General features: G+C 41.2%; 1 protein-coding gene across 1 annotated transcript in view; it reads left to right on the top strand.

The window, feature by feature from the left end:
- Positions 1 to 12506, top strand: part of RP1 (RP1 axonemal microtubule associated) — a 367563-nt gene that overhangs the window by 331942 nt on the left and 23115 nt on the right. The window contains exons 23-25 of the mRNA XM_069732327.1: positions 1472 to 1530; positions 10816 to 10860; positions 12317 to 12480. Of these exons, the coding sequence (XP_069588428.1) occupies positions 1472 to 1530; positions 10816 to 10860; positions 12317 to 12480 (268 nt within the window). The remainder of the gene's footprint in view (positions 1 to 1471; positions 1531 to 10815; positions 10861 to 12316; positions 12481 to 12506) is intronic.

Raw genomic sequence — 12506 nt, forward strand, 5'->3', positions numbered from 1 at the left:
AAAGTGTACCAGGAGGCAGATGTTTTCTGGTGGACGGGATGGCACAGGGATGGTTGTGAAGGTGTTTGACTGCAGGTCAGAGTCATGTGAAATGGCACTGCTTAAGTTGAATGAAGACCAGCAGATAATCAGGCTATGTGCCCACGATGCGGAAGTAGCAGCATTTTGGATGCAGTGTATTTTCGCTGGGTCCAAAACGCTGTGTTCTATTGAACACCGATAAATCTACAAGTGTTCACTGAACCGTATGGATGTACCACGTCCAATACATTCTAATGATGATAATTCTGTCTTGGAGACTCGCATCTCTGCAAGAGAAATTGACATGCTCCAGTTCTGAAAGACGCACTGTATGTCAGTCTCCACGAGTGATCCGCAGGCATACATACACGCATAGTGGACATGGGATTTCTAGAAGTCCCATCCACTATGCTGAAACATCTGGCCACTATGGTTTTGATGCTACATAAATATGTAGTGTCAAAACCACAGCAATTCCTGATCGTGGACACGTAACTTAAGGCTACCACCGAGATGCTGGTTGATGCAAGGCATGGGGTCCAAGAAGAACCCCTTTTTAAATCCTGTGTCTCCTCAAGGTAGTTTAGACTTTGTTGCAAGTGAACTTCCAACTTGTGACCACCAAGATGGCCTCTAGAAGACAGAAGTTAAGAAGAATTCTGTCAGCCAAGTCTGGTCAATTTATTGTGAACAATCAACTATATCAGATGAGTTGAAAAAACTTTTAACTCAGAAATCATAAACTATCGGGAGTGGATTATGATAAGAAAGGGCAGACATAGGCACAGTCCATGAAACAGACTTCAGTCAAGCACAAAAGAACATACAGAGCTTAGGAATCTGCAACAGTGACAAGATAAGCAAGCAATTTCCTGCAAGCAGAGAGCCCTAGTGATCTTATCAGGCTATGATGACCCATCTCCTTTATGGGTGTTAGCATTTTGTAGGCAATACCAAAATTGATGTTACACCTGCATGTTCACTGCTGGAGAGTATCAGAAGAGCGGCCATCTTGTCCAGTAGAACAGAGCTTTATCAGCACACATTGAAGTTTTTTGGGTGTATTCATATAGATATATGTCTGATTTCCTATAGAGGCATTATGGCATACTCTATGGGATACTATAGTATGGAACATGTTCCTATAATGTGAACATGTATGGATACTATAGTATGGAACATGTTCCTATAATGTGCCACAGTGTGCCAACATATAGCCTGGACATTAGGCATTAGAGATTTGACTTCTCTCAGAAAAGCATAGAAATTGGAAAGATAAAAATGCTAAAACACCATTACTCTGAAAACCCAAGTGATTTCCCATTCCAATGGGACAGAACAATAAGTTTGTGACCATAAGAATGATTTGTCTTGATGCATCCTCAATTCGTGTATTATGCACTACTACATGGGAAATATGCCTTACTTTATTACTTTACGCATTTTACAGGTGGCTCCCATATATGTCTGAAGGATCTCTCCATTCAGAAATAGAACTGCGGAAGCAAGGTACAAATTATGTATTTGATTCTAAGTGGTATGCTCTAAAGGGGTTATCACACGAGTATTTATCACTAGTGGTGAGCGAGTGCACTTGGTACTCCTGTTTTTCGAGCATGCTCGGGTGTTCTCATAGTATTTTGGGCGTGCTCAAAGATTATGTTTGAGTCCACGCAGCTGCATGATTTGCGGCTGCTAGACAGCCTGAATACATGTGGGAATTCCCTAACAAACAGGCAACCCCCTAATGTATTCAGGCTGTCTAACAACCGCAAATCATGCAGCTGTGAGGACATAAACATAATCTACGAGCACGCCCAAGATACTCAGAGAACACCAGAGCATGCTCTGAAAACTTGACTAATGAGCACACTCGCTCATCACTATTTATCAACTATCCACAGGCAGGGTTCTGTTTGATGGGACCCCTTCTGATTATTAGAACAATAACCCAAATTGTTCTGTCTGAATGGAGTAGTAGCGAGACTGTCAGACTATTACTCCATTTTCTGCTTATAGGGGTGGCGGTCGCTCATGCTCACTAATTTCTCCGTTCCTACAGGGAATTTTGGCCCCTGTACGCAGGATCATAGATATTTCTACGTCTGAACCCACATAAATTATATATTTATCATATATTCATTTAACCTCTTTTTATTTGTAGTTTGATTTCATTATGTAGAGATTTTGTTCGGTCATTAAAATGCTTTGTAAAAATTGCTTATAAGGATAACAAAAACGACCCCAAACCAAATGTCAATGGTGTACAATCCTGACAGAAGCAGATACATATTATGTTCTCTAATATATCATATAAAAGGATGTATTTGGTTTATAACCACACACAATTACTGCAGAAAGCCTTGCTCTGCATATACTGAATTTAGAGTAATACTTTCAGAGTATTAGATAGTACTTATGTTGAGTCCTTTTCCGTCCCTGGCTTATTGGATGTAGGGATCCAAGTAAATGACACGCAGCACAAAGGTTGTGTGTTCATAAACAGGGGTAGCCCCGGAGCACGCCTGCCTCACTGGGCGCTGCCCCTTCTTTATATAGTAAGAAGTTAGGCATTTACAGACATGCGCACAAGCGCTCATATTTCATAATCACTTACAAAGCAAATCTATACTAGTGAAAAGTTACAATATCTGGTATGTGGGTGAAAGGCTACAATATCAAGGAGAAATGCGCGCGTGATTACTTCTATAAAAGGAAATGTCAAGTTTGCTGTGCAGAAGCAGATTTCATCTGGGAGACAAAATGGATCCTTTGGTTCAGTCTGGTCTCCACAATTCCCCCCTTTGACATATTCTTTTATAATTTGTCATAAATTTTTGCATGAAGCTTGTGCATTTTCTTCTTTATGCGGCAGTATACTAAAATATAAAAGAAAATTAGTACGGCAATAATAAACTTTATACTCTTGCATCTATTACACAAAATTTATTTGTGCATACTGAGATACCCTTGAGTACAATCTTGAATAACACATATATGATTACAATAATCATAACTATATGTATTATGCTCTGCATAATCCCGGCAACCCACCCACCGATCCCTCTGAACCAGTTGGCTGGGTTAAGAAAAGAAAAGGTATCTGACCACCAGCTATCCTTATTCTGGTCATTGTCTTTGTCATACTGATCTCTGAGTCGTTGTACGTCCTTTAATTTGAATGTCATACTCATAGTACTATTCGGGTCTATATAATGACAGCAGGTGGGTCCAATGATTTGACACATACCCCCTTGTGAGGCAGTTAGGTAATCCAATACCAGGGTATGTTGGTTGACGACTATTATAAGCTGATTCTGTACAGCTACACTAGTGTTTAGTATATCCAATATATCCCAGATCTGATCATCTAGATAATCCGTGGCTCTAACTAATTTATCCCACATTTGTGTTAACATAGGATAAATAAAAATGGTACTAGCAATTTTGTTGGGAATTCCCATTTGTACTATATGTGGCCTCCCCGAGGGACGTGGTGAGTTATCTGCAGCTCTTTTATATAGTGTGTGCTTGGGTACGGCTTGCATATTCACTTGTTTATTTGAAATTATGAAAGTAGCTGGGGTTAGGCGTCCTAATGTACAAGTACCCTTTATACCTACGGGAAGCCATTTATATGCTCCTTCTCCGCATATCCAAAATGTACCTTCAGGCAGATCCCATAGAGCTGAGTGCTGCAATACCAATCTGTGAGCCAAATCCACAAAACTAGATACATTTTGAAGCATACACCAAGAGGGTTTTTGTCCCAAGGGGCTACAGTACCCGGCTGCGGGATTACCACATACATGCATTCCGTTGACATACTCATCAGATTCATTACAAACCAGGTTCCCCGGCTTACTTGTACAACTGTTATCATCACCTTGGGGGAACAACTCAGAATGTTCCCATTTTCTATTATGTATGTATCTTTCCAATACTACAGGTTTGAAAGCATCAGAGGGAGGGGCGGTTGTACTGAAACTGAGCTGTAGATTTTCTGTGGGGACCTGTCCTAAATTAGTTAATCCAGTCTTATTCCTAGGGACCCAGGCTCCACCCTTATAGGCCAAATATTGTAGATGTGTACTACTCCCTGAGAGATTACCCTGCCACCAAGGAAATTCTACCCATCCCACAATTGGTATGGCGATTGTAGTATTCCATAGCCTAGTATTACCAGTTTGGTTGTTGGCCAGGTTGTCTGAACAATCAGGCCAAGCGAATATTTCTTCTGCTGATACGGGAACTGCTAGAAAAGGTATACTTGTGGCTGATACCGGCGAATGGGTACAGATCCAACAATCTGTCAGGGTTTGTGTATTGTTTAACAAGTCGTGCACTAATTTTCTATGATGTTGTACGAATCTATTGTTCAAAGGGGCTAAAGAATTTAGTCTTTCCCATGCCTTCGTTGTGGTTAACATTATTAACATCAATATCATGAGTTTTATACTGCTTTTTTTGCAATGACTTGCATGTATCCATGATGCCTTTTCCTTCAAGCTTGACTGATGTAGGTGTTGTCAACAGGACTTGGAAGGGTCCGTCAAATCTTGGTTCAAGAGCCTTTCTGGTGTGTCTTTTTATATAGACTTGATCACCTGGTTCCAACTTGTGACTTCCTTCAGTGTTGTCAGGATCTGGAAGGGAAGCAAAAACTTGTGCATGCACCTTAGTTAATTGTTTCTGAAGATTTTGCACATAGGAAGTCAGTGATTCAATATTTAACACAAGTTGCTGTGGAAAATAACATCCTAAATTGGCAGTCCTGCCAAACAAAATTTCATATGGAGACAGTTTAGTCTTACCCCTTGGGGTATTGCGTATTGGGTAAAGGGCCAGTGGAAGGCATTCTGTCCAAGGCTTTCCTGTTTCAGCCATGGCTTTCTGTATTTTTAATTTTAAAGTTCCATTCATGCGTTCTACCTTACCAGAACTTTGAGGATGATACGGAGTGTGTAACTGACTTTCAACACCCAACATTTTTAGTACATTTTGAAATATTTCTCCAGTGAAATGAGTACCCCTATCTGACTCGATCACTTCAGGGAGACCATAACGGGGCACCAGTTCGGCAACTAGCTTTACAGCAGTGTTTTTAGCTGAAGCCTTCCGAACTGGATAGGCCTCTGGCCACCCCGAGAACATGTCCACACACACCAACACATACTCATACCCATTACTCTTTGGCAGCTGGATAAAGTCTATCTGCAACCGTTGAAACGGGTAGAGAGGTCGGACGTGGTGCTTCTGTCCGGGATTATGTGTCAGGCATATAGCGCATGCAGCACAATAGTCTCTTGCGTAGTTGCCAAAACCTGGAGCCAACCAGACTTGCTTTGCCAGTAGTGTCATTGCATTTGCAGACACATGCGTAGGGTGATGTAATCCACCAACTACTATCGGGTACCAGGCTCTAGGTAGACATATTAGTCCATTTTTCTTCCAAATTCCCTCTTGTTCTTCTGCCCCTTCCTTTTTCCACCTGTCCCTCTCCTCTTCTCCTGCATCTTCCTGTGCTTGTCTCAGTCTATCTTCAGTATTTTCTGTGAGGTTTACAGTATGGACCTGTTGTAAGGGTTTGACTGCTGCTGCTTTGGCTGCTTTATCAGCCCTATCATTTCCCCTAGATTCCCTAGTGTCAAGTCTCACATGTGCAGCTACCTTGATTACTGCTACTTCTTTTGTTTCTTGTGCAGCCTCTAAGATCTGTTTGATCAGAGAAGCATGTTTTACAGGTTGTCCTGACGCTGTCATGTAACCTCTAGCTCTCCAGATTACTCCAAAATCAAACACAATACCATGTGCATACCTAGAATCAGTGTATATATTAGCTGTCTGATTCTCAGCTATTTTTAGAGCTTCAATCAATGCTGTTAGTTCTGCTTCTTGTGCAGATTGTTTCGGTGGAAGCGGTTCTGCTTTGAGAGTTTCAGATTCTGACACAACTGCATACCCTGTATGGAAGTTACCTGTGTCATCTGCAAACCTACTACCATCTATAAACAGCTCTAAATCTGGATTTTGAAGTGGTGTTTCGGATACATTGGGTAAGCCTACCGTTTCTTGTAAAATGAGCTCTGTACAATCATGTGTATCTGTAGGGAAAAAATTTGCGTGTGGATCAGTGTCCTTATTCCCCCCTTTAGACTCGAGAGGTAGCAGTGTAGCTAAATTGAGAGTCTGAAGCCTTGCAAATGTGATAGTAGAGGGGAGCAGCAAAGAACACTGCAGCCGCAAATGTCTGGCCATGGAAATGTGTTTTGGTTGTACCTGGTTTAATATTCCATAAACATCATGTGTAGTTTGAACTGTGAGTGGATGCTCTAGGACAATTTCTGATGCTTTGTCCAACAATAGTGAGACAGCAACAACTACACGTACACAGGTTGGCACTGCTCTAGCTACGGGATCTAACCTTGCTGAAAGATATGCAATTGGTCTTTGTTTCCCTGCATGCTTCTGGGTAAGAACTCCTGTAGCATGGGAATCAACTTCTGCAGCCATAAGCTGAAATGGTTTGGTGTAGTCTGGTAGCCCTAACGCTGGAGCTGAAACAAGGGCATCTTTTAATTGTTGGAACGAAATCTGACCTTCTTTTGTCAACAAATAAGGTTCACTTTTTACACAGTCATACAGTGGTTGCATTAGTTGACTGGCATGTATAATCCATTGTCTACAATGAGACACTATTCCTAAAAATGCTCGTAGCTGTTTATGATTTCTAGGCTCATTCATCTGTCTTATTGCTTCAGTTCTTTGAGGTGTAAGATGCTTTTTACCTTGAGAAATGCAATGACCTAGAAAGACCACTTTGGTCTGACAAACTTGTAGCTTTTGTCTATTCACTTTACACCCTTCTTTTTCTAGGAAACATAGTAAACTCACAGTGGACCTTTCTGCAGTTTCTAGATCTGGGCAGCAAAGTAGTAGGTCATCCACATACTGCAAAATTACTACCTGTGGTTCGGGTTCAAACCTCTGAAGGACTGTTTGTAGGGCATTTGAATAAAGAGTAGGGGAGTGTATCATTCCCTGTGGAAGGCGTGTCCACGCCAACTGTTTGCCCTTAAATGTAAATGCAAACAAATGCCAACTGTCTTGGTGTAAAGGAACCGAGAAAAATGCATTTGAAAGATCTATTACAGTAAACACTTGAGAACTGGCTGGTATCTGTGATAGTAACGTATGAGGATTGGGTACAACTGGGGTGATTGGATCTAGAACTTTGTTTATTTCTCTTAGATCATGTACCATACGATATTTGGGCATAGAACCCTTATCAAGAGTTCTCTTCTTGACTGGATACAGAGGAGTGTTAGCAGGTGATTGTATCTCTACCAAAACCCCTTTCTCTCTATATCCCTCTATCTGTTTTGTAATCGCTAGTTCCTGCTGGGCACTCACAGGGTATTGTCTGAGCTGTGGGAGAACAGTTCCTGGTTGCACAGATAGTTTTACAGGAGAGATATGCAATAATCCCACATCAGTGTCACCCTGTGCCCACAGTGTTTCTGGGACTGTTGAGAGGTCTAGATCTGTGGTGTACTCTTTTTCTTCAGTATAATCCTCAAAAGCCTGAATTCTGACATATTGTTCTAATGTTTCTGCATCATCAGGGATAGTCAGCATGACTGTGCCATCTTCCCTAAAATTGATGTTAGCTTCTAATTTCTTCAAGACATCAGTTCCCAACAAACATGTTGGGGCACCTCTGGCATACAAAAATCTGGATGCAAAACATTTAGGTCCTAATGAGACCTCTAGGGGCACAGTATATGGTAGTGTTCGAATTACCCCATCATAACCCTCAGCAAAAGTTGTTTGTTGTGAAATATCTTCCGGGTTTGGAAGAAAATCTTGATTCAAAATTGAGGAAGTTGCACCTGTATCTATCAAGAATGGAATCTCTCTCCCCCCCACATTCACCTGTATCATAGGTCTTCTAGCTGGTAGGGAAGTTTGTAACACATTGAGTCAATCTGAATCTGGTATGGGACCATCCACTATGGATGTCTGTTGGATGTCTGAGGGCTTATTCTTTGGTACAAATTTTCCTGATTTTATGTCTGCCTGCTTCTTTCTACATTCTCTCTGGAAATGTCCTGGTTTCTTGCAGTAATGACAGGGAAAATTATGTCTTGCCCTTCCACCTGTTGTGTTTGCTTGCGCTATTCTGACAGGCTTATGATTTTCTCTTAAATCCAACTCTATCCCTACGGCTTTTTGCCTGGCCAAGTGTGGGTCTTCCAAGGTTCTCCAATCAGGAGTTGCAGCCTTAAGTTTTTCCTTTACTTTTGGAGACAATCCATCTATAAAGGTTTTTGTAATTAACCTCATCATTCCTGGAGCGGTTAGATCTATTCCTTCATCTCTAAAATTATTCTCTACCCCTAGATAATATTCATCTACCGATTGTCCAGGTCTCTGAGCTACCACTCCCGTTGTTCCTCTCTGCCTCTGTTTCTGCCTCATGAAAACTATTAAATGGTCTACAAATTGTGTTCCTGATTCTATCGTTTGTAAGGCACCTTGTCCCGCTTGTCCCTCTTGTAGCTCCTGTCCCACCTGTGGCCTGTGTCCCTGTAGATGTGTTAGCAGTTCCTGGAAGAGACCAGGAGTCATTTTCATTCTACATAATTCCTCTCCATCTGCCCAGACTCCTGCATGAGTCTGCATAATTTGCTGTATATACTGTGCGAATCTAACTGGGTACTGGGTAGGATCTGGTGCATTATGTAGAAGAGACATTCCTTCAGCGGGGGACCAAGGGAAGTATTGTCGGGTTTGGTGATATCTAGTTGCCATTGCTCCATCTACACCAGTTTCTCTGAAGGGTTTCGGTACTATCCTAACAGGAGCTAACAATTGATGACCTCTGGGGGCCCCACAGGCAGAACATTCAGTTCTCCAGTCTGGATTCTGCTGGCCACAATTTTTGCACACCCATCCTTCCACCCCATTTAACCCAGGATATAAATTTGGTTTGGTTTGTCCTCCTTCAGAAGGTACAAATGGTTGAACATTCGGATCTAGGTAAGGAGGAGGAACTGAATGAGTCGTGGCACAACATTTTCCCGTACCCATACTCCATTTGGAAGTGTCTGGATCATACTTCCAATTCTCCTCTTTAGCTGTTTTTGAGACCTTTATCATACAGTGTATGATTTCTTCCCACCCATTGTCTTTGATAATTCCACCTCGTTCTTTACTCAGTCTTTCCCATTCAGTGCTAAACATAAGTGCTTCTGAAATTCCCAATTTTTCTCTTACCCTTCTGATCTGCCTTCTGACTGTCTTTCCACATCTTTCCTGTATGATATCTTTTGCTTCTACTTGTCCTAAGACGGATTTTGTCTGTTTATTTCCCATTTTTCTTTTCAATAATAGCTACACTTATCCTAGGTGACGTTTGGACAATCACCTCACTAGAGTGATGTCTCGTTGTCTTCTTTCCTAGGGAGCTAAGATATTGAAGGGCTGATTTGCTCCGTTCTTTCTAATGTGCAGAATAAACTTGATTCCTACAATGCACGCAAACAGGATCAGCAACACCAAACAGATCACCAAACTCTCCGTCTCTGTTATCATACTTGTCCCAGGCTCATGGACTCGTGTCCTGGGCTCATTCTATCAAACTCTTATCCAAAAATGAAGGAACAAGTTTCTCAAAGAGAGTCAAGCATGGGCGGAGGTCTCCCCGAAAGGACGCAACCACATGACCCAGTTAGGCTGACTTCACTAATAAGACTTGTCCTAACAATTTCGGCTTATTGTTCTACGTACTTTTATCCTTCTTTCATAACATGCCACAACCTTCACACTTGTTCACACGCTGCCAGGGACAGGACTCATAAATCTATACAATATGGTAACCCGAGTTTTATAGGTATCTACTCACTACTAGACTAACCCAGCGTGACACGGCTCGTAGAGATCTTTCGGATAATACAGGGCAGATAAAAGAGAACTAATAATGTCTCTTACCTGGCCAGGTTTTTCAATTCATTTGCCGTCCATTATCCCAGATCTCCGTTGTCCGTATCCGTAGGTGAATCTCGAGTGGACACTCTCGCCTCGGGTCCCTGTTTCGGGCGCCAAGAAATGTTGAGTCCTTTTCCGTCCCTGGCTTCCTGGATGTAGGGATCCAAGTAAATGACACGCAGCACAAAGGTTGTGTGTTCATAAACAGGGGTAGCCCCGGAGCACGCCTGCCTCACTGGGCGCTGCCCCTTCTTTATATAGTAAGAAGTTAGGCATTTACAGACATGCGCACAAGCGCTCATATTTCATAATCACTTACAAAGCAAATCTATACTAGTGAAAAGTTACAATATCTGGTATGTGGGTGAAAGGCTACAATATCAAGGAGAAATGCGCGCGTGATTACTTCTATAAAAGGAAATGTCAAGTTTGCTGTGCAGAAGCAGATTTCATCTGGGAGACAAAATGGATCCTTTGGTTCAGTCTGGTCTCCACAACTTAGATGTTATATCCACTGTAATTTGCCTTCTATGTTATAATAAATATATACAATAGATATACATGTTGCATAATATACAGTACATGTTCTCCATAAATGAATCTTCATACCATCTGTTGAAAGTTCCTCTTTGCTTTACTGCACAGAGACCTACACAGGTTTGGAAGTGCGATGCCAACATGTACTATATGCTGAGTCATTACACTAATAACCTCACAATGTATCCAGGAATACTGACTTATTATATGAATAAAAGCAGATAATTATTGTTATTGGTTACAGTATATGTATTGTTTTATTTGTAGAAACGGAACTAACTTCGGAAGAGAGACATCCAACTAAAACCAATGGTAATTTCCAAAAGTTCACACTTCAAGTTACTATTTAGTATTTCATTGCAAACGCAAAATCATTTTTTTGCACAGTAGATACACATCTGTCTACTGTCACGTCAATTTAAACATATTATAAACTCTTTCTTTTTGTCTAGTTTTTCTATATGACACTAAGGTGTACGGTTATTATTTAATGAATGTAATAGCAGGAACGTTGCTGGGTTGGGTTGGTGCGCTGGGGCCGTGGTAGTGGGATGATAGATCATGTCACCCAGTGGCATTGACTAGAGTATTTCAATACAAGGCTATGATACTGAACCAAATGTGTATTCTTTGCTAAGGCTGAAGAAAAAAAGAAGAAATCCAGCTACACTGACGTAAAATCTTTTGTTATTGATGCAGAATTAAAATCGTGATAACATCCACAGTAGACTTCAAGTATGAAACATCGACACATTTCAGGTGTGTAAAGCACCTTTAATCATGGATTCCATGAAACACGTCAGTGTTTCATACTTGAAGCCTACAGCAGATGTTATCACGATTTTAATTCTGCATCAATGGAAGGAGATTTTATGTCCGTCTAAGGGGATTTCTTCCCATCGCTTCCATTTTGCTGGTGTCTTTGGCAGAGACACTTGCCACGTTCTGGACTGGATCAAGGCGATGTGTGGTGAACTGGATGTTTTTGTTCTATTATCAGTAAAAAAAAAAATGCCTTTGGGTCCCTCCATCAACAACATCGGTAGATGATGATAATATCTGTGACTAGAGGCCGAACTGGTTGCTCCGTTCTCCAAGTGCCAGCTCATTCCTCTTTTGTGGCAAATGGATCTTGTCTGACAGTTCCCACACTGTCCTTGAGGGGTACCTATAATGGTGTCATGTCCTTACTCTTGGTCTAGAACAGATACGACTGTTATTATTTATGTGGGAAAATTGTGTGCATGGCAAAAAACATTCCAGAGTCTTGTATGTTCCATATGTCGAAACCTGTCTTTCTAAGTAGAATAGGTATAAAGTGAGCACTAATGTTAATTTATTTAATATCTGTATGGGAACTAAGCCCTGTGCAAATTGAACACAATTTGGCCAACGTTGAACTTTGATGACCACAGCATATAGTAAATATGGTATTAAATATGCCACCAGTTCAAGAACAGATTTATGGGAGAATTGATCTGGACTGGGTTTCAAGCTCCAGTTTCTTGAGCCAGTAGTCTATTTGTGAGCCAGAAAATGAAATCTATGCCAACTATGATGTGCTAAGCACTGGTCACTTTTAGAAACATTTTTGGGTCAGAAGGTCATAAATGTGTATGCTAAACTAATGTGCAACAAATTTTGCAACTTTTCAATGCAGAAATCTGGAGCAACAGAAATAATAACTCCTCCCCCCTATATTTATTTTCAGTAATTTTTATCTTATTTGATAGATTAGTTAAAACTGGACTATGTTTTTTCTTTACAGAGGGGGAATGGAAGATCACACTTGTAACTGGCAATTTAGCTAATGCTGGCACTGATGCCACAGTATTCCTTCATATCTACAGCACAGGAGCAAGTTCTGGCCCCATAACATTGGGATCGGGGAGTCATCAACTGTTTAATGTGAACAGTGCAGATACGTTCCAGGTACGTGGATAATATTGTGGCTTTTA

This window comes from Ranitomeya imitator, chromosome 6 (genome assembly GCF_032444005.1).
Source record: "Ranitomeya imitator isolate aRanImi1 chromosome 6, aRanImi1.pri, whole genome shotgun sequence".
Classification (NCBI taxonomy): Eukaryota; Metazoa; Chordata; class Amphibia; order Anura; family Dendrobatidae; genus Ranitomeya; species Ranitomeya imitator.